Source organism: Arvicola amphibius, chromosome 4, assembly GCF_903992535.2.
Source record: "Arvicola amphibius chromosome 4, mArvAmp1.2, whole genome shotgun sequence".
NCBI lineage: Eukaryota > Metazoa > Chordata > Mammalia > Rodentia > Cricetidae > Arvicola > Arvicola amphibius.
In genome coordinates this window covers 71,782,376-71,802,221 of record NC_052050.1, presented here as the reverse complement: position 1 = coordinate 71,802,221, position 19,846 = coordinate 71,782,376, and the positions used below count along the sequence as shown (strand labels likewise).

The 19,846-nt window shown below is 48.9% G+C and overlaps 1 protein-coding gene and 2 non-coding genes across 3 annotated transcripts; 1 reads left to right on the top strand and 2 right to left on the bottom strand.

Annotated features, from left to right (window-relative positions):
* Positions 1-3,397: 3,397 nt before the first annotated feature.
* Positions 3,398-3,470, bottom strand: Trnak-cuu. Its single transcript has one exon. It is a non-coding gene; the product is annotated as a tRNA-Lys (tRNA).
* A 398-nt stretch (positions 3,471-3,868) lies between these two features.
* Positions 3,869-3,940, bottom strand: Trnaa-ugc. The gene has a single exon. It is a non-coding gene; the product is annotated as a tRNA-Ala (tRNA).
* A 2,265-nt stretch (positions 3,941-6,205) lies between these two features.
* On the top strand, positions 6,206-18,560 carry Trim7 (tripartite motif containing 7). Its single transcript, XM_038326988.1, has 7 exons — positions 6,206-7,040; positions 7,830-7,925; positions 12,812-13,042; positions 14,546-14,568; positions 15,064-15,179; positions 15,654-15,689; positions 17,435-18,560. Exons 1-7 carry the CDS (start codon positions 6,522-6,524, stop codon positions 17,944-17,946), a joined length of 1,533 nt encoding a protein of 510 aa, XP_038182916.1. The 5' UTR covers positions 6,206-6,521; the 3' UTR covers positions 17,947-18,560.
* Positions 18,561-19,846: the final 1,286 nt, after the last annotated feature.

The following is a 19,846-nucleotide window of genomic DNA, read 5'->3' as shown; positions in this document are numbered from 1 at the left end:
GCAGCAATAACTATACTTCTCTGGATCTGAATTCTGATGACGTCATCTACATCATTGGTTTGTGCTTAGGTAGAAAGGTGAGTGGGAGCCATGGAATCTGCTCTGTGTGTGTGTGGGGGGGGGGAAGAACTCCCAGGCTAGTGAACACACAGCATCAGCCCTAAAGAATGCGTGGATGCATTTTTATCTTTATCTATGGGATTACATTAATGAAAGTACTAGCCAAAGGGATTGTCCCTGTTTGAAAAATTGCTGCAATAACTTTAGAGAAAATCAACAATATTTGTAAGTAGATTTTAAAGCCTTAAGGCAAACTGGATTTTAATGTTTTCAACCATAACAAATTGAAGGTCACCAAATTTTCACAAAAAAGTGGGTACTCCTTTCCCATTTACAGACTCCACCCTTCAGATACGATCTCCACTAACAGTGGGAAACTAGGGGGTCTCCCAAAACACCCAGAGATTTTAGTCCAACTTGTCTTGACTGACAAACAGTGGAGGGTTGGGTTGTTTTGGGTCATCTTTCTGGCCACACTTCCTGTTCCAGGCATTCCTCGAGAATTAGGCTGTTCTGGTTGACATTTTCACTTCTCCCTCACCTACTCTTCATATTCCTCAGAACAAGGGCACGTGACTGGCATGGTCTTGAGTCTGCGAGACTTGTACCCTTGCACAGATCTGACGCAGCAACGAGGGACATGTTCCCAAATCATGAAGTGGACACTTGAGGACTATTGTTCCTCTCTTGACCCAAGGCAGACCCTGGGAGAATGATCTCAGGTTAGGCAAAGGGGAATCAGTGACGGTTGAAAAAACTACGGGATTATTTCTAGAATAGTTAGATAACACCCACAAATATACTAAATATGGTGATAATTTTCCATATCCAATAAGGCTGTTTTTTTATTATATGCGTAGTATGAGTGTTTGCCAGCATGTATGGATGTGCACCACATGTGTGTCGGTGCCCTTGGGTACCAAAGGGGGCGTTGAATCTCCTTGTATCCCAGTTAAAGATGATTGTGAGCTGTTAGTATGTGGTGCTGAGAATCAAACTCAGACTTTTTTGGTTGTTTGGCTTGGTTTAGTTTTTCTTTTTCTTTTTTTCAAAACAGAGTCTCACTGTGGGGATCAGGCTGGCCTTAAACTCAGAGACGCACCTATGTCTGACTCCTAAGTGTTGGGATTAAAAGCATGCAGTCACTATTTCAGTTCAAACTCCGTTTTTTATAAGCACAGCAAGTGTTTCTAACCAGAGTGATCCATCTTTTCTACCCCTCCAGGAAAGCTTGTGAATAAAAAAAATACCCAAGTGGATGGTCTCTGCGGCGGCTGTGTGATCCCCTGCTAGAGAGGAGTCAGGTTCAACAATCAGCGCCATGTGTTTTCTTTGCCACCAGTCTTTTCTTTACAATCAATGCTCTAGTTACTAGGCTTGGAGTGATTATTGTTTTTATACCTTTGCATCTAGGTATTAGTGGCATTAATTCTCAGAACTGAGATTTGCTGAGTTGGCATTTATATGTAATTGTATTTGGGATCCTTGAGAAGATAATAAGAAGAACCTCCACCTGACGATAGATGAAGAAAATGACAGAGCCCCACATTGGAGCACCGGACTGAGCTCCCAAGGTCCTGATGAGGAGCAGAAGGAGAGAGAACATGAGAAAGAAAGTCAGGACTGTGAGGGAACCTCCAGCTGGCGACAGATGGGGAAGGTGACTGAGCCCCACATTGGAGCACTGGACTGAGCTCCCAAGGTCCTGATGAGGAGCAGAAGGAGCGAGAACATGAGGGAGAAAGTCAGGAACGTGAGGGGTGCGTTCACTCATGGAGACGGTGGGACAGAACTAAGGGAGATCACCAACTCCAGTTGGAATGGGACTGATGGATCATGCGACCAAACCAGTCTCTCTGAATGTGGCCAACAGCGGGGGCTGACTGAGAAGCAAAGGACAATGGCGCTGGGCTCTGATTCTTCTGCATGGACGGGCTCTGTGGGAGCCTTCTCAGCTTGGTCGATCACCTTCCTGGACCTGGGGGGAGTTGGGAGGACCTTGGACTTAGCATAGAGTGGGGAACCCTGATGGCTCCTTGGCCTTGAGAGGGAGGGAGGGGAGGTATGGGTGGAGGGAAGGGGAGGGAAGGGGAAGAAGGAGGGGAGGGAAGGGGGAGGAGGAGCGGAGGGAGGGGGGAGGAGGAGGGAAGGAGATGGAAATTTTTAAATATAAAAAAAAATAAACCATGAGAAAAAAAAAAAAAAAAGGGCAAACCTCCCATTTCTAGGTTGATGATCCTTCCCAGTCCCTCCCAAGACAAAAGGTGGAAGGAATCCAAATATCCAAAGGTAGATGGATGAATAAAGAAACTGTGGTGTATACCTGAAATCGAATGTTATTTGACCTTAATGGAAAGAAAATTTAATGCACACCACAACATCAATGAACCTAGAAGATGTTCTGTTCTGTGAGATAAGACAGTTAAAAGGCATGAATGTGTTTGGCATGGTAGTAGTGCCTGCCTTGTAACCTCAGCACTCTGGAGTGCTCTTGGAAGATGGGACTCAGTAGAATCCTAAGTTCAAAAGCGCTAGTAAAGATAGTGGAATTCACAAAGACAGTGGAACGGCGTTCGCAGGGGTGGAGTAAAGACCGTAGTGGGGAGTTAGTGTTTGATTCAACAGTTTTGTCAGGACAGACGGAAAAGGTCTACGAGGCCAGGCATGGTGGCACACGCTGGCTGGCTGATCTCTGGGTTCACAGGCCGCTATGGTCAACAGAACGAGTTCCAGGACAGTCAGTGCTACATAGAGAAACCCTGTCTCGAAAAGAAAAGAAAAAAAAAACCCAACAACAAAAGAAAGAAAGAAAGGAAGGAAGGAAGGAAGGAAGGAAGAAAGGAAGAAAGAAAGAAAGAAAGAAAGAGAAAAAGAAAGATCGAGTGAACGAAGGAAGAAGAGAGAGAGAATAAAAAAAGGTCCTCTCACCTGAAAATGAAAAAAAGCGGCACAGCAATGTGAACATAGTTAATGCTACGGAACTGTACAGTTGATAAGCTTCAAATAAGAAACGAAGATGTAACTCAGTGGTAGAGCGCTGCGCATGCAAGGCCCAGAGTTTGATTTTTAAAAAGAAAATATTTATTAATATTATTTAATATTAATATTAATAATTAAGATGAAGGATATCGAATATATTTTGCCACAATAAAACTGGGTTCACTGGGCTCATGACCTTTACTAGAGGTACGGTAGGGTAGATGGATAGCACGGCCCACAAGCATTTTGATCGTAAGTTTCCAGAGTGTAGTTGGTTTTTCCCAGAGGGTTGGTTGGAATAAAGACTACTGAAGTTTCAGCTCAAACATCCGTCATCAAGTCTAAAAGGTCTGCCATGCGCCCAACGTGGGGCTCGAACCCACGACCCTGAGATTAAGAGTCTCATGCTCTACCGACTGAGCTAGCCGGGCGCTCCGCTGGCAGGCTCTTCATTTCCTCAGACCTATGTTTGGAGAACAGTCAGTCGGAAGTTTGGGGCTGAACGGAGAATTTAATAGACCTACCAAAGCTCGGAAATTTTGAGCCGTAAGTGCCTGACCATCCTCCCTATTTAGTTCCATTTTCTGCTTACGTTTTTCTACTAAGATCAGGGATTTTTTTGGGGAGGGTTTGTGGGGAGGAATAACTCGAATGTTATCGTGAGTAGTTCCGAGTTGAGAAGAATGAGCGAAACCCGCCACTGCCAACGACCTTTTCTAACGCTTGCCTCCACCATCTGGAGTTTTTCGCAGCTGTCGGCTTGCTCGTTCAATTTGTAAATTGAGCATGAGAAAAACAAAACCCTAGTACGCAAAAGGTTACCGCCACCTGGAGATGCCGGGGATCGAACCCGGGGCCTCATACATGCAAAGCATGCGCTCTACCACTGAGCTACATCCCCACTCGCTTTCGACGGCCTCTCAGAACTTCTCTAGTGATTGCATTGCGTAAGACTCCTAATTGCAGACTGAATTCCGCTGTCTGAGGACCGCAAACATTTGCAGGATACTAGAGAGGACGCGCCGCCGCGTGCGTTCCGGAGTCTTCCTCCGACCCTCACTAAAGAAGTTTTTCCTCTCGGAAAGATCCCCAAGCGCGGACAGATCCGAGACCAGAAACTGGGTAGAGGGTAGAAAAGGGGAACAAAGAAACCCACTCATCAGGCGTTATAACAAAAAAGAACCGCGACCCGAAAAAGAAGATACGTTTAGTTTATGTAAACGCAAGATAATATTAAAAATAAAATGTTTAAACAAAATAATTGGAAGTTAATTGCTCTTGATGCGGAAAGTGCATACGAAATGGGCAAGTTTTCCAATGCTTGATCTTTTTTCCCCCTTAATTTCACAATTTAAAGCTGTGTGTGATGGCCTGCAGGCTTCGTGGATAAGGTAACATTTAAAAGGAGAGCTGGGGGAGGCGGGCAGTACACTGTACAGGTTTCTGCGTGGAGACTGAAGCCGAGCGAGCCCAGGAGCTGGGATTCGACGGTGGTGCAGTTGTGTGTCTGCGTAGCATTTGTAAATCAACTATAACTAATCAAACCACTTCAGCATGGCCTCCCCATGAATTAGTTGCCCTGCCCTCCGTCCACTGAAGAGGTCTTCGCCACATTCCATTACATGTGTGTATGAATGAGGGGGGTTGAAAAAACAGCAAAAGGATCGGTGAGCTACTTGGCTATAGTCCACAGAAATAACCTTTTTTTTTTTTTTTTTTTTTTTTAAATCTGGGTCTCACACAACTCAAGCTGACCTTCAACTGGCCATGTAGCCAGAGATGACCTTGAATTCCGGATCCTCTGCCCTTTAATGCTATGATTACCGGTCTGTGCCACCAGGCCCAGCAAAAACACATCAGTGAAGGTCCTTGAAGTCTTTACTCTGACTTCTTGGTACTGGCCCTGCTCACCACCTGCAGTTCTGTGCCCAAAGGTGGTGGCTGGCATTCCTTAGTCCCGGGACTCACTCGTTTCTTCAACTGACTTAAAGTTCCTTATCTTAAAAATAATTGCATTTGAATTTGCAGGAAAATTAAAACGTTTCATGACGGAGGGGGAGAATCAAGCAGGAGCCATTACACAGGCGACTTTCCGACAGGTAGCAATATCGAGAAGGCCCACAGGGCCACATTGTGGTCAACACCAAAAGTCATAGGAGATGATGAGGACAGGGAAGTGTAGCTGGGCACAAAGAGAAGGTGCGGTCTTCAGGTTATTGTGAGGACTTTCAGATTTTACTGAGAATTAGTAGCTATTCCGAGGGCTCTGGTGTATACTGTGGAGACATCAGCTCTCAAATGGTTCTCTAAGGTAAAAAGAACTGGAAGCTCAGACATATACTTTACTGGATAGTCAGGATCCCAGTGTAGTAGGGAGCCTTTCTCAGCGTGAGTCTCTTAAGCACAAAACCATTTCTGGGTTGACATATCCTTATGTCAGTCAGCCAGAAGCAACTACAGAAGCTAAAAAGCAAAGTCAGTACCTTCTAGGGCTTTCCCAGAACTACATGGACTTTGACGGATGAAGCCTTCGTTTCAGTTTTGGCAGGCGTTGCCATTTACCGTCTCCATGCTGAGTGTTACAGTCCGAATGGCACTTCCACCATGGAGTCAGTTGTGCCAAGGTCTGGGGCCCTGTTCTAAAAGCTCACAGGCGTGTTGAGACTGAGGCCTAGGGACTGAGCCAGAGCAGGGAGTGGAGTGAGAAGCCGTAGAAACTAACAAGAAAGTAGGAGACCATAGACTGGAGAGAAGCAATGTCCTGAGTGGCAAGGAGAAAATGCTCTCAGGAAGGACACCTCAGAGAGCAGGAGAGGTGTTTTTGTTTTTGTTTGTTTGTTTGTTTGTTTTTGTTTTGCTTGGTTGGTTGAATTTTGGCTTTTTGGGAGGTAGTGGTGGAATAATACTGAATGAAATGAGAAAAGGTGATCGTATTACTTGTTCAGAATTAAAGTGGGAGAATTTTAAGAGATTTAGTTAACAAAAGTGGACAAAAGGCCATCCCTGGGGCGAGGAGGTACAGCCAAATTCCAGACCCTAAGTTTAGCTCAGCGCAGTGCCAGGGCGAGTCGGTATGCGGGGAACAAGATACCTTGCCCCGGAGAGCCAGACCTTTGCTCCTGTCCTGCCAGGTCAGCCCAGGTCGCCAAATGGGAGTGGAGTCCAGCTGGGCTTGTGTGCTCACCTGTCCCGGAGTGTCCTAATGCTGCCTGGGCCATACTGGGTGGTCTAGAGGGGCTGAAGAAGGGGAGTCGATAGAAGGGAGGTCGCCTGCTGGAGTGGTGGCTCTGGGAACCCAGAGAAAGGGCACCACCTGCCTCCACTCCCAGCTGGGTGCACCCTCAGCTCAAGTCTCAGCTTGCCGGGTGCCGGCCCCGCCCTTTCTCACCCAGTGGGTACAGGGAGCCCGGCCCAGCTTGGAGTTACTGTAGAGCCCAGAGGCCTCCCCAGCGCCACAGGACTTGGATGTACCAAGGACACGGATGGCGACAGTGGGGCCGCGGACCGGGCCGAATGCAGGGGCCGAAGCGCTGGCGCTGGCGGCAGAGCTCCAAGGAGAGGCGACATGCTCTATCTGCCTAGAGTTTTTCCGGGAACCGGTGTCGGTAGAGTGCGGTCACAGCTTCTGTCGCGCCTGCATCATGCGCTGCTGGGAGCGTCCCGGAGCAGGGACCGGCACCGTGACCCGCACGCTGCCCTGCCCGCTACCCTGCCCTCAGTGCCGTGAGCCCGCGCGCCCCAGCCAGCTTCGGCCCAACCGACAGCTGGCCGCGGTGGCCTCGCTGCTTCGGCGCTTCAGCCTACCCCCGACAGTCACCGGGGAGTGCGGGACCCCTGCAGTGGCGGCCGGGACTGCGGCTGCCCGGTGTTCGCAACACGGAGAGCTGCTTAAGCTCTACTGCCAAGACGACGGACGTGCCATTTGCGTGGTGTGCGACCGCGCCCGCGAGCATCGCGCGCACGCCGTGCTGCCACTGGAGGAGGCGGTGCAGGAGGCCAAGGTGGGTGCAGGATCTTCTGGACCCCTGGCTCTACTCCAGCCCTCCCGGCTCTCCTGGTAGACAACAGGCAGGATGGCCTACATCGGAGCTCGCGTCTCCTTTCTCTCATCCTAAATTGTGGTTTTTCAGGACATCCCTCATCTCCTCTGGTCCCTCGGAGCACGCTGCTGCCTGGAGACGACCCCAGGGACTTGAAGATTTTCTTGTCTGTCACCGACCCTTGTTGTAACTCTGCCCTTGAGCAAAGTCTGTTTCCATGCCCACAAATCCTCCGCCTTCACTTACTCCTTTCCTAGGGGCGTGGCACTACTCAAAGTACCCGGTTCTTGGAGGACCATAACAGGGCTTCCTGGTTTATGTGGTCTGTCTCAAGAGGTCTGGGCTGTGTGAAGCCTCTGGGCACCTCCCCTTTGTCTGTCCCTTGCTGGGTAGCTGCGCAAGAGGTGTGTGCACCCCCTAGCCTTTGCTGCTCTGTCCCTCTCCAGCCCTCCTATACGTATGCTTTCTGTTGCTGGAGACAAGATGGGTTGAACCAGTGTGGGAGTCTTGAGTTTCAGCATAGACCATGTGGCTGATGACCTTGGGGAAGCGAGCTCCTGGGGCTTTTGGAGTGCCTCTGCGTCTGCTTTGCGCGCATAGGCTTAGATTGCACACAGCCAGAGATGATATCTATCCGGTCTCCTGCCCCCCGAGAGCGAGCGGAACCTTGGCTCTCTCCCAGATGGCTCTAGGATGGCACATGAGAGGGTTTCCAGAATTCTCTTCCCAGTGTCTCCCTTCGTACCACAGGAGCTGCTGGACTCCAGACTGAGGGCCTTGAAGAAAGAACTGGAAGAGTATGAAGTGTTCCGGTCCACCGAGGAGAGGGAGAGCAAGGAGCTTCTGGTGAGTCCAAGTGTGGGAGGCATAGTGTGTGTGTGTGTGTGTGTGTGTGTTTTAAAACAGTAGGGTGGATTTCAGAAAGATAATATGGTATATACATCATGAAGGTTGACCATATAATTTACAATACAAGCCAGAGCTTATGAAAGGGACTGCTCAAACTGCTCAAATAATTTTTAGGATGCACAGTCATTCATAACAGGCCAATTAGGACCTGTAGTAGCATCTTGTAACTGAATGCATTAATATTTCTTCACAGAAACATATCATAATATGAGAAAAAATGAACGCAATAAGGAGACACATATTATTAGCCTGAGGCATATTCTGCAATGGAAAGAACTAGCTCTTGTAGACCAGGCTGGCCCCGTACTCACAGAGATCCACCTGCTTCTGCCTACCAAGTGCTGGGATTAAAGGCGTGAGCCTCCACCGCTTGGCAGAAAATGTTCACTTTCAAAGCTTTGCTTTAAGAACTAGAGTTAAGGGAGCAGATGGTGAGAAGGAATCAGAGATCCTCCTGGCTATGGCAGAAGACAGGAGGCTTGGAATCTCCAGTGCTAGGAATCCTCTAGAGTCCAGCACCTGCACCTCCAATTAGAAAAGAAAGTAAAATGGGCCTTGTTTTGGTCACTATGGACAAACATGAGTCACTGTCGTTTTTTCTTTCTTTTTTGGGATTTTTTGAGACAGGGTTTTTCTGTAGCTTTGTAGCCTGTCCTGGAACAAGCTCTTGTAGACCAGGCTGGCCTCGAACTCACAGAGATCTGCCTGCCTCTCCCTCCCGAGTGCTGAGGTCAAAGATGTGTACCGACACTGTCATTTTCTACCACAAAAATCAGCCCCTAGCTCAATAAAAAGTGCTGAAAGAATGAAAGGAACCATTAGGGCCTGTTAGGGCGAAGTCATTTGTTCATAAAGCCGGGAACAGAGGGAGAAGCCAGGAGGACCCTCTTATTCTTTAGAAACTTATAGAAATTTATATTGTGTGGGATGCATGCGCCGGTGTCTGCATGTGGAGGTCAGAGGGCAACTGTGTCAGTTCCTGCCCTACACCTTGATGTAATCTTGGGACTGAACAGATGGCCAGGTTTATGAGCCAAGTGTCTCTTACCTGCTGAGATATCTCACTAGTCCAAACTCCCTATTCCTTAGGTTAGGAAAGGAAAGATTATGAAGTCCTCTCTGTTATTATTGTTGCTTTATAATTTGTTTGAGACAAGGCCTCTCTATAGCTCTGGCTGTCCTGGAACTTGCTATGTAGGTTGGCCTCCAGCCTACAGAGACCCACTTGCTTCTCCCTCCCTAGAGCTAGGATTGAAGCTGTGTACCACCATGCCTGGCCCTCTCCTTACTGCTGTAATTTAGAAAAAGTGGCGTGTGAGAGAGAGAGAAAGACACCATGGGACAGAGTTCATGTGAGGGTGGTTTTATTAGGGGGAAGTTACGTAAAAAGAGGGGAGGGGAGGGCAAGACCGGACTCTGGGGACAGGAGTGGCAGAATAAAAGAGAAAGAAAAAGGGAGGGGGGAGACAGACAGAGAGACAGATGGAGATAAAGAGAGAAAGAGAGACAGAGAGAGAAAAAGAGACAGAGAGAGATGGGAGGTGGGCAGGACCCTTTTAAAAGGGGATGCAGTGAATGTGCACAGGAGGTGCTCTTAGTGGCTACCGCTGAGGACGTATCCTGTCATCAGGACCCCAAGGTCAGGCCAGCACAGATGCCTGAACACTAACACCCTTAACTGAGTACCAACACCCTTAACTGAGTACCAACACCCTTAACTGATTTACACCTTTGCTTCACATTTGTTCATTCCCTGCTGTTCCCAAAGCAAAGTTCATCCATTCAGACCTTTATTCCACCACTGCGGGAGAAAGGAGCAAGAGCTGCCTCTTCAACCTTTGGTTTCCATCTTTGACTAAGAGGACATTCTATTCCCAGTCTCTGACCCACCTCCCTGGGGTACTGTTCAGCACTTTCTACCTCTGCCCTTTCCCAAACCCAGCCTATCCAAACCAGGGCCTTTCACAGCCAAGCAAGTGCTCTACCAGGGAACCAGATGTCCCTCATTCTTCTTACTGTACACCAGCAGCCGGTGAACCTGCCTCTGCTCTTTCACTAAACGGGAATTTCATAATTGTACATATCATGTGGGCTGAAAGTTGGGGGGTAGGAGGAGGAGCATACTCTCATCTGAAAAATGCCATTACCCCAGCGATCATCCAGTAATGCCTGCAGGCATTTTGGTTGTCAGCACTGGGCGTGCCATTGGCACTTACCGGCAGGGTTCTTAGTGGTTAAATAGTCCATAATATACAGGGAAGCCCCCCACAGCCAGGAATTATCAGGCCCCCAGTGTCAACAACAGCAAGTCTGGGACATCTCTGTTTGCAGTCTTCTTGCTCCGTTACTCTGCTTTCTGCTGGTGTCACACATTGGCTGCATGCTTTTTAAAGAATAGAGTGTGTCGTGGTAAATAAAAAGAAAGGGGAAGCGGGTACCTTTCGGCGAGCCCTGCCAAAGTATGCCACTGAGCAAACATGTTTGGAGCAGCAGTGTTAGTGCAAGAGGATTATCGGAGGGAGGGGGCAGAGAGGAGGGGAGGGGGAGAGGAAAAAAAATGGTGAAAGGCCATGTGGGGACAAGAAGAGGAAAGAGAGGCGCAAGAGGCAAGAAAGACGGGAGAGCGAGCTGTGCTCCGGCAGACACTTTTAAGGGGTGCACCTGTCACACAGCGGATGGTGAAAGACACCTGGCAACAGGTGACAAAGTGCTGCTTTGGCGGCAGAGGCAGGCTGCAGCTGCAACTAACAGAGTGTAGCAGGGTTAAGATCGCTCACCCCTTTAATTCCAGCACTCGGCAGGGGTGTGTGCAGAAACAGAAGGTTATTTGTGAGTCTGAGGCCAGCCTGGTCTTCATAATGAATTCCAGGACAGCCAGGGCTATATAACAACAACTGTGAAAATTTAGTCTACACGTCTGGAGGCTGGGAAGTCATCAGAAGGATGGCACCCGTAGCTCCTCTGCACTGCCTGTGAGAGCCTTCTTGCAGAACCATAACAAGACAGAGGGCATCGTGTGACAAGACAAGGGGGGGACGACACTATGTTCTTATGTTCCTCCCTTCCTCCTTACCTTACCCCACTCCAGTTTTTTTTTTTTTTTGTTTTTGTTTTTGTTTTTCGAGACAGGGTTTCTCTGTAGCTTTGGAGCCTGTCCTGGAACTAGCTCTTGTAGACCAGGCTGGTCTAGAACTCACAGAGATCCGCCTGCCTCTGCCTCCTGAGTGCTGGGATTAAAGGCGTGCGCCACCACCGCCCGGCTCCCACTCCAGTTTTTAAAGATGGTGTCTCATGCAGTCCAGGTTGGCCTGGAACTCGCTACATAGTCCAGGCTGGCCTTGTATTTGCGGAGACTCATCCTCCCGAGTGCTACAGTTATAGACATTTCACCACCGACGCAGACACCGAGAGTTGTTTTGATAAACACCTTTACTTGGGTTGTTCCCTTGAGAGTCAATGTCATATAGTTAACGGAAGTACAGACCTTAGAGTCAGACCCCCGCTGCCTTAGAATCTTGGCTTAACAAGTTCTAGGATGGGTCTTCCCATCCTAAAATGGAAGAAGTGTGCCGACCTCACTGGGTCAGGTGAATGAGTTCAAGTGCTCCTTGCTGATGCTGATGCTGTTCAATGTCTGACGATGGAAGTGAGGCTGTGGGAAGCCTCGGGAGCCATGACCCGAGCCCAGGGCTCCTGACTGCACCCTCTCACAGTCTCCTCTTCTGCTCATCTTTTCTTTCCTCTGTAATTGCCTGGGAGAGGACCTTGCCTAATTGAGCCAATCCTAATTGATACTTTCTTGTTAATAGCCAGGAGGGTCCTGTTACCCAAGTGAGTGTGTTTGTGTAAAAAAAAAAAAAAAAAAAAATCAAGGAGTTCATCTAAAAACATGAAAAATCCTGAATCTGACAAGGGAAAGACTAGAATGTTACGTTCGCACGGAGCATGTACTTAGTGCCAAGTGTGTGTGCTGTTATCTCTGCTAACACACTTTAGCTTCTTCTCCCCTGCACCTCCAGAGTTCTACATTTTCACCTTGCATTTCCATCAGAATTGAAGCCAAAAGAGTGTTTTAAAAAAAAACGGGGTTGGGTAGCTGGGGGATGGTGTTAGGGCACACCTTTAATCCTAGCCCTCTGAAGGCTGAGGCAGGCAGATCTCTGTGAGTTCAAGGCCAGCCTGGTCTACGCAGAAAGCTCCAGGCCTGCCAGGATTACCTGGTGAGACACTGTCTCTAACATATAAGGTAAAAAGGGAATTAAATAAACACGCAGAGGAAGAAGAAGCAACCTTTGATTTAATCCTCATGATGGAAGCTGGAGTTTGAGGTAGTTGTGGGGAGTTTGAAGCCATCCTAAGGGGTGTAAATCCCGTGCCTTAAGAGATAACAGAGGATGCTGTGGCAGGGGAGAGAGGAACAAGTGTTCAGGCTGTGGCTTGCACACAGTTGGGCTATTTTAATTAAGGGTTTGTACAGTATGCAGAAGTGGGTGTGCCTCTGTTTCCCCAGTGAGGGGAAGCAACCCTGCCCTGGAGGATGCTTCATTAAAGCTCCTGTTTTAAATCAGGCGGTGGTGGTGCTCAGTTTTATTCCCAGCACTCAGGAGGTAGAGGCAAGCTGATCTCTGTGAGTTCGAGGCCAGTCTGGTCTACATAGAGATAGTTCCAGGACGGGCTCTAAAACTACAGAGAAACCCTGTCTCGATAAGCAAAAGCAAAAACAACAACAACAAAAAAAAAAAACAAACCACAATGCACAAACAAAAAGCTTCTGCAGGTCCTTCCACCTCTAAATCATGTGCCAAATTCTCTTCCTGAGACAGAAGCAGATGGCAGCAGAGAAAGAGAAGGTGGGGGCAGAATTCCAGGCGCTGAGAGCCTTTTTGGTGGAGCAGGAGGGTCGGCTTCTAGGCCGACTGGAGGTGCTGTCCCGGGAAGTGACCCAGAAGCAGAATGAGAACCTGGCCCACCTCGACGATGAGATCACTCAACTGTCCAAACTCAGCAGCCAGATCCAGGAGACAGCTCAGAAACCGGACCTAGACTTCCTCCAGGTGAGGCTGGCTCAGTCACAGCCTTGAGGCCTTTGCCCTAGGCCCTAGGAGAGGCTGCAGGAGATCAGTCAGACTCCAGGAGGAAGGGGATTGGAGAAAAGAAAAGAGCACTGGTTGGAAGGTTAAAAGGAATGTGATAAAACATTCACGGCTATCATTAGAATTTACAATTTATTTTACATTAATCTGTATATTCACACTTGAGTCCAGTCTCAGAACACAATTCTTGTCTTTGCTATCTGTAATTCTCTCTAATGTGCTCTATGCTATTCCATTTTATTAAAAAAAAAGAGTTGGGGCTAACTAGGCAGTGGTAGTGCATGCCTTTAATCTTTTAATCTCAGCATTTGGGAGGCAGAGGGACACCTGAGTTCAAGGCCAGCCTAATTCATGAAGCGAGTTTCAGGAGAACCAGGACTGTTACACAGAGAAACCCTGCCTGGAAGAACAAGCAAACAAAAACTAAACAAACAAACAAACAAACAAACAAACACAAATTGGAGCTGGGTAGATGGCTAGCAGTTAACAGCACTTCCCAGTCCCCAAATGGTGACTCATCACCTGTAACTCTATTTTTAGGGGATCTGGCACCCTATTCTGGCTGCTGGGTACAGGTGGTGCACAGACATACATGCAGGCAAAACACCCATACATAAACATTTGTTTTCTGTTTTTGTTTTCCGAATCAGGGTTTCTCTGAGCAGTTTTGGAGCCTGTCCTGGTACTCTGCAGACCAGGTTAGCCTCGAACTCAGAGATATCCTTCTGCCTCTCTCTCCCTAGTGCTGGGTCTAAAGGCATGCTCCACTACCACCTGGTTACATAAACATTTTTTAAAAAATAATTAATTAGCCGGGTGGTGGTGGCACACGCCTTTAATCCCAGCACTCGGGAGGTAGAGGCAGGAGGATCTCTGTGAGTTCGAGGCCAGCCTGGTCTACAAGAGCTAGTTCCAGGGACAGGCTCCAAAGCTACAGAGAAACCCTGTCTCGGAAAAAGAAAAAAAAAATAATTAAAAATTAGTCACTAGGCCAAGCATAATAGACACACCTTTAACTCTAGCCCTCAGAAGGTAGAGGCAGGAAGGCAGAGGCAGGTAGATCGCTCTGATTTTGAGGCCAGCCTGGTCTACACAGTGAGTTCCAAAACAGCCAGGGCTAGACAGTGAAACCCTGTCTGGGGAGGTGGGTGGACGACACACACAAAAGAAAGAAGACACCGTGGCTTGTCGGGGGTGGTTACCATGCTAGTGGTAAACACTGGCTCTTGTCAGGTAGCCCAGGGAGGATTTCACAAGAAAGGCTTTGCCTATCTGTGGCCAAGGCTGAAGGGTACTCTGAGCTGACTTAACACAGTAGCCACCAGAGCTGGAAAGCCCTGCTGCCTGTGTTCAGGGGGCATGGCTTATTTTCTGGGAGTCAGATAGGGGGTAAGTCATGTTTTCTCAAAGGGAGATGGGGGCTATATCATCACTGATTTGATTTCCTTCACTCTTTCCTTCCAGGAATTCAAAACCACACTAAGCAAGTGAGTGAACCTAACCATCCCTAGGTCTTCCCAAGCTCCTTTGCCCCCCCCACAAGCTTTCTCTTTTTATCCCAACATTATCTCCCACCTCCTGACCCCCAACTCCTACCTCCTTCCTTACTTGGGTACCTTTTGAGGCAAAGGCCCACCTACCTGGCTGTGGGAATTCCTGCATGAGGTTGGCTTTCCCTTCTCCTTGTACAGGAAGCAGTTGGGAAGATGGAGAGAAGGGACGGGGAGAGGGAGAGGGAGGGAAGAAAAGAGAGACTAAGACAGTTTGATGCTCTTCTCTTCAAAGGCAATTCTCCAGTCATGTAAACTCCTTCCCCCAGTCCCATCTCCTTTATAAAGGTTGTGTTATCTCCCAAGAGTGCACAAGTTGGTAATCAAGCCTTGAGGATTACATGTATCTAAACTATAGCGCCAGCCAAATTGTCAGAGGGCAGTGGGGTGGGCTGGTGTTCTTGGGACTTCCTCAGGGGCCTTGTCCTGCAGGTGCAGCAGCGTGCCTGGCTCCAAGCCAACCACAGTCTCATCTGAGATGAAAAATAAGGTGTGGAATGTCTCCCTCAAGAGCTTCGTCTTGAAAGGATTGCTGAAGAAGTTCAAAGGTATGGGACCTGGGTGTGGGCAGGGCCATGCCGTGTTGGGCGGAGGGGGTGTGCTCCTGGCAGGTACATGGGACCTACAGGCATGTCTTTTTTGAACTGTGAAGGAGACAGGAAGTGGGGCATACCAAAGCCAGATTGTGGGAAGGCACCAATGACAAACCCATCTGTGTTTCACCCCAAGGCCTCCTGCTCCCTATGGGGACAGATTAGAAGGGTAATGGGGGCAGGAAGAAGGCTAAAAGGGGGAGATGCCAAGTCAGAACGGTTCTAGACAATAGGGGGAGAAGGAGAAGTGGTGGAGCTAGGACACTTGGGGGTCCCTCCGCCCTGTGTCCCCATCTTTGTTCTCTACATCCAATTCTTGGCCTCTTGAGTATCTGAAGTCAGGTGGGCTCTCGGTGTGTGGGAGAGGAGGTTTCCTGGCCAGGCAGACTCCCATGCTGTGCCCATTCGCTTTGCTTTGTTTCTCTGTAGAGGATCTCCAGGGAGAGCTGGAGAAAGAGGAGAAAGGTAAGAAGGACCCTCGCTACTGTGAGTATAAGGCTGACCCGGTGGGGAACCTGCTCCCTGCCAGAGGCTGTCTCTCCGGGCTTTGCAAGTGGTTGTCCCTGTCTGCCCACCCACGGCAGCGACTATCACTCTGCCTCCATCCCAATCCTTGTTTGACCTCTTTGAACCCTCAGGTGCCCATGGGGCCCATTGGTCCATAAGCCATGAGTGGTCAGGATGAGGAATGATTTGGTCTCAGGTTGCTTGGGATAGAGAAATCTTCTCAAACTCTTGGGGACTGTGTGTGGGACTGGGGTGGGGGGGACAGTGGAAACAAGGGGAGACTGCAGAGATCTGGGAGGGGGTGGTGATCCAACACTGAAGGGAGGGAGACACATGCGGAGTACCTGGGTAGGATCCTGTAATGGCCTCCTTTCCCTCTGTACCCTCAGCCTCAGTGGCCTTCAAGTATCTAACTTCATTGCACCTCAGGTCCTTGGCTTATTGTGCAACCACACACACTCCTCTCTACTTCGGGAGTGCGCCAACCACACACGAACTTCAGGACCTTTGCTCTGCACTGGCCATCCGTCAGTCAGAGTCAAGCTCTCCTGTCATGTGGCTGACTTCCTCACCCCCTTCAGATCTTCGCTCTAACGTCCCCTTCCAGGGAGGCATGCCCGGCTACTGTGGATGAAATTACAGTTTGCTCTCAAGTTAGATCTCTTACCTTCTGCGGATCACACACTGCCTTTCTCACACAGCCGGGAAGGAAGCAACAAACGGGCAAGGTTGTTCACCTGCCTTGCTCTCTCTGGTATTCCAGAGTGTCCTGGTCACTGTTTCGTTGCTGCTAAGAGGCAGTAGGGCCAATGTAACTCCTATAAAGAAAAACATTTAATTGGGACTTGCCTTTATAGAGGGTTAGTTTATGATCATCGTGGCTAAAAATGGATAGGCACAGCGTTGTAGCAGTAGCTGAGAGCTTTGCATCCTGATCGGTAGGCAGCAGGCAGAAAGAGAGAGAGAAAGACTCTGGGCCTGGCGTGGGGTTTTGAAACCTCAAAGCCTAACCTTAGTGACGTACTTCCTCCAACAAGGCCACACCTGCTAATCCTTCCCAAACAGTTCTACTTTCTAGTGACTAAGCATTCAAATATATGAGCCTGTCTATCTTCAATTGCCAATTGGTGAACATTTTCTTCACCCTGGCTATATGTTCAGTTTTACAACAGACCAAGGATGGTATTTCTACAAATATCTCAGAATAGGTTACCTCTAAAGACATAGCCTTTTTAAGACAGGATTACACTGTATAGCCCTGGCTCTCCTAAAAAAACAGAATCACCACACCTAGAGAACGTGATCATTCTTTCTTGTGTCTACTTTTCAAATTTCTGCAATTGTCTTTGTTTTGAGACAAGGCTCTGCCACTCTTGCTGGCTTCTGCCTCTACCTCCTGAGCTCAGACTTTCTCTAAATCCCAGCTCCACAATTATCTTCACAACAAATCATCAGATTTGTTGACCTGCCCAAATTGAGATCCAAATCAGGCCCACCGTATTTCTTAGATTCCATGAGTTTGTTAAAAATTTTAATAGGTGTTTGTTAAATTGAAGAAAGAGATAAAGAAGAAAGAGGAAAGTTAAATAGCTAACATGGAGGGAGGAGGGAAGACCAGGTGATAAGAAGGTAATACGCTCTGAGTGTGTCAGGACTGTGAAAGTCACGCGATTGGAGACATCTTTCCCTTTCTCTATCCTCAGTGGAACTTACTTTGGACCCTGACACAGCCAACGCCCGCCTCATCTTGTCCCTGGATCTAAAGAGCGTGCGCCTAGGACAGCGTGCCCAGGACTTGCCTAATCATCCCCGCCGCTTTGATACCAACACCCGCGTTTTGGCGTCCTGTGGTTTCTCCTCAGGGCGACATCACTGGGAGGTGGAAGTGGGCTCCAAGGATGGCTGGGCCTTCGGTGTGGCCCGTGAGAGCGTACGTCGTAAGGGCCTCACGCCCTTTACCCCCGAGGAGGGCGTCTGGGCAATGCAACTCAATAATGGGCAATACTGGGCTGTGACCAGCCCTGAGAGGACGCCCCTCAACTGTGGACATCTGTCGCGGGTGAGGGTGGCTCTGGACCTGGAGGTGGGGGCGGTGTCCTTCTATGCAGTGGAGGACATGCGCCACCTCTACACCTTCCGAGTCAACTTCCAGGAGAGAGTGTTCCCCCTTTTCTCCGTTTGCTCTACTGGCACCTACTTGCGAATCTGGCCTTGAAGAGCTGTCTTGGGCTTCCTTGGAGGAGTCAGGGCAGCCAAGGAGGGAACTCTCCTCTGTAAGACAGAGGCGCTTCATCTTGGACCTTCCCTCCACACCCCTGATCCAGGCTAGAGGACTGTCATAGAGCACAACACAGTCGCTGAAAACTGACCGAGGAGAGACGCGCTGTGGGGTAACCGCAAAGGGAAGAGATGCCTCGGACCCTTGGCGCCTGCTCCCTTCCTGTGATGTTTCTGCACTTTGTATCTGAACTGTGGAGAGGTGGTGGCCCATTAGGACAAAAGCCCAGCTCTTAACAAGGGTGCTTCAAACCACATGAACTCACTACCTTGATTTAGAAGGGTCCCTGTGCGCACAGAACAGTGTCAAAGACTGGTACCCTTGCAAAACGGTGTGCTTTGGCCCCGGACCCAACGGGTTATTAGTTTACATTCGTGGCAGCTGCAGGCTCTGCCTGGAGAGGTCATTGAGTCCTCCGGGTCCAGCTGGCCAGCCTGGGCTGTTTATTTAGGGAGGAACGTTGTAGCTCCCGGCTCAGAAGCCAGTCTGACTAGATCTGGAAGGAAACTCTTGACCTATATACAAGGCCTGGACGACGGTGTACACATATACACGTGCATTGCTGTTTTCCAGCACTCCTTAGCCTGATGTCCTTGAACATAGTGACTGGCGACAGGTAGTCATAGGTGCCTTAAGCTTCACAGTTTCCATCGGTGTATATCTCCTTTGGGTAAAGAGAGAAAAATGTTCTGGAATTGTGAAACACAGGTTGATATTTAGGAGTTTACAGGTGGCAGCTAGCATGGTGTAGAGATGCACATGGCATCAACTTGGTCCTGAAGAACCCTTTCGGGAACTTAGTAACTCTGTGCAGACAGCAGAGCAGCCTGGTGGCGAGGGACTGCTGTGCCTCTCTGCCCAGAAGGGAGTTAAGCACCTTGGGCAAGCCTCTTTATCTTCTTGGATACGAAACAGGGCTTCTGGAAAGGCTGCAGTGTTGCCTGCATTACGCTCCCTTGGGAAGCAGCAGAGCAGATGGAAATACAGATTTTGAGCACATTTCTAGGAGTGGTTGGACTTATTCTTGACACCCTGTTTGACTGCAGGAGGATGTGCCTGAGCAACGCTTCCGCTAGTGTCATGTGCTTGAGGTGTCTGAGCTTGTGTGCTTGTATCTCAGATTTGGGATCAGGGTTTTGGAGGGGGCATTTATGAACAGCTGTATAAGGGTTAGCTGTTGCAGACATGGCATGAAATCATGAGGAACAGAGTTGGGATCCCAGCACCCATGTAACAGGCAGCAAGCTCTATAAATATCCAAGTCTCTAGCTTCAAGGAATACTGTGATGTCCTCTTTGGGTCTTTGCATGCACACCCCAGAATTAGTGCACGTATGAGCATATACATTCACACAGACCACACACACACACACACACACCACACAATTAATTTCACTTCAAAAGGAATAAGAGATAGTTTATTCTGGTGTGGAGACATGACAGCCAGCGCTAACCTGATAGCACTGTGTTATTGCCTGCTCTATCCCAGTCAACTAGCATACTCCCTCCAGGTTGATCAAATCTATGTAATAATTTATACATCACTCCCCTAATGTTTAGGAGAGTTATCTTTAGTGCTGGCTAAAGAAACCTAATATGGTCCCAGGCACCCCTTAAGGGCTGCTAACGTTTACCCTGGAATGCCCTTGAGACCCCAGTGGCCTGCAGGTGAGATAATTATGGGGTAGTGACGTTCCCGCTCTCTGCTTTTATAAACGCGCTCATCTTAGCTGTGGGACTGGAATGGAGTGGTCTTCTTGTGACTACACAACGGGAAACGAGAAACAGCTGAGGGGAGTAAAATGATTTCTCGTCCAGCTGCGGAGTCCATAGACGTT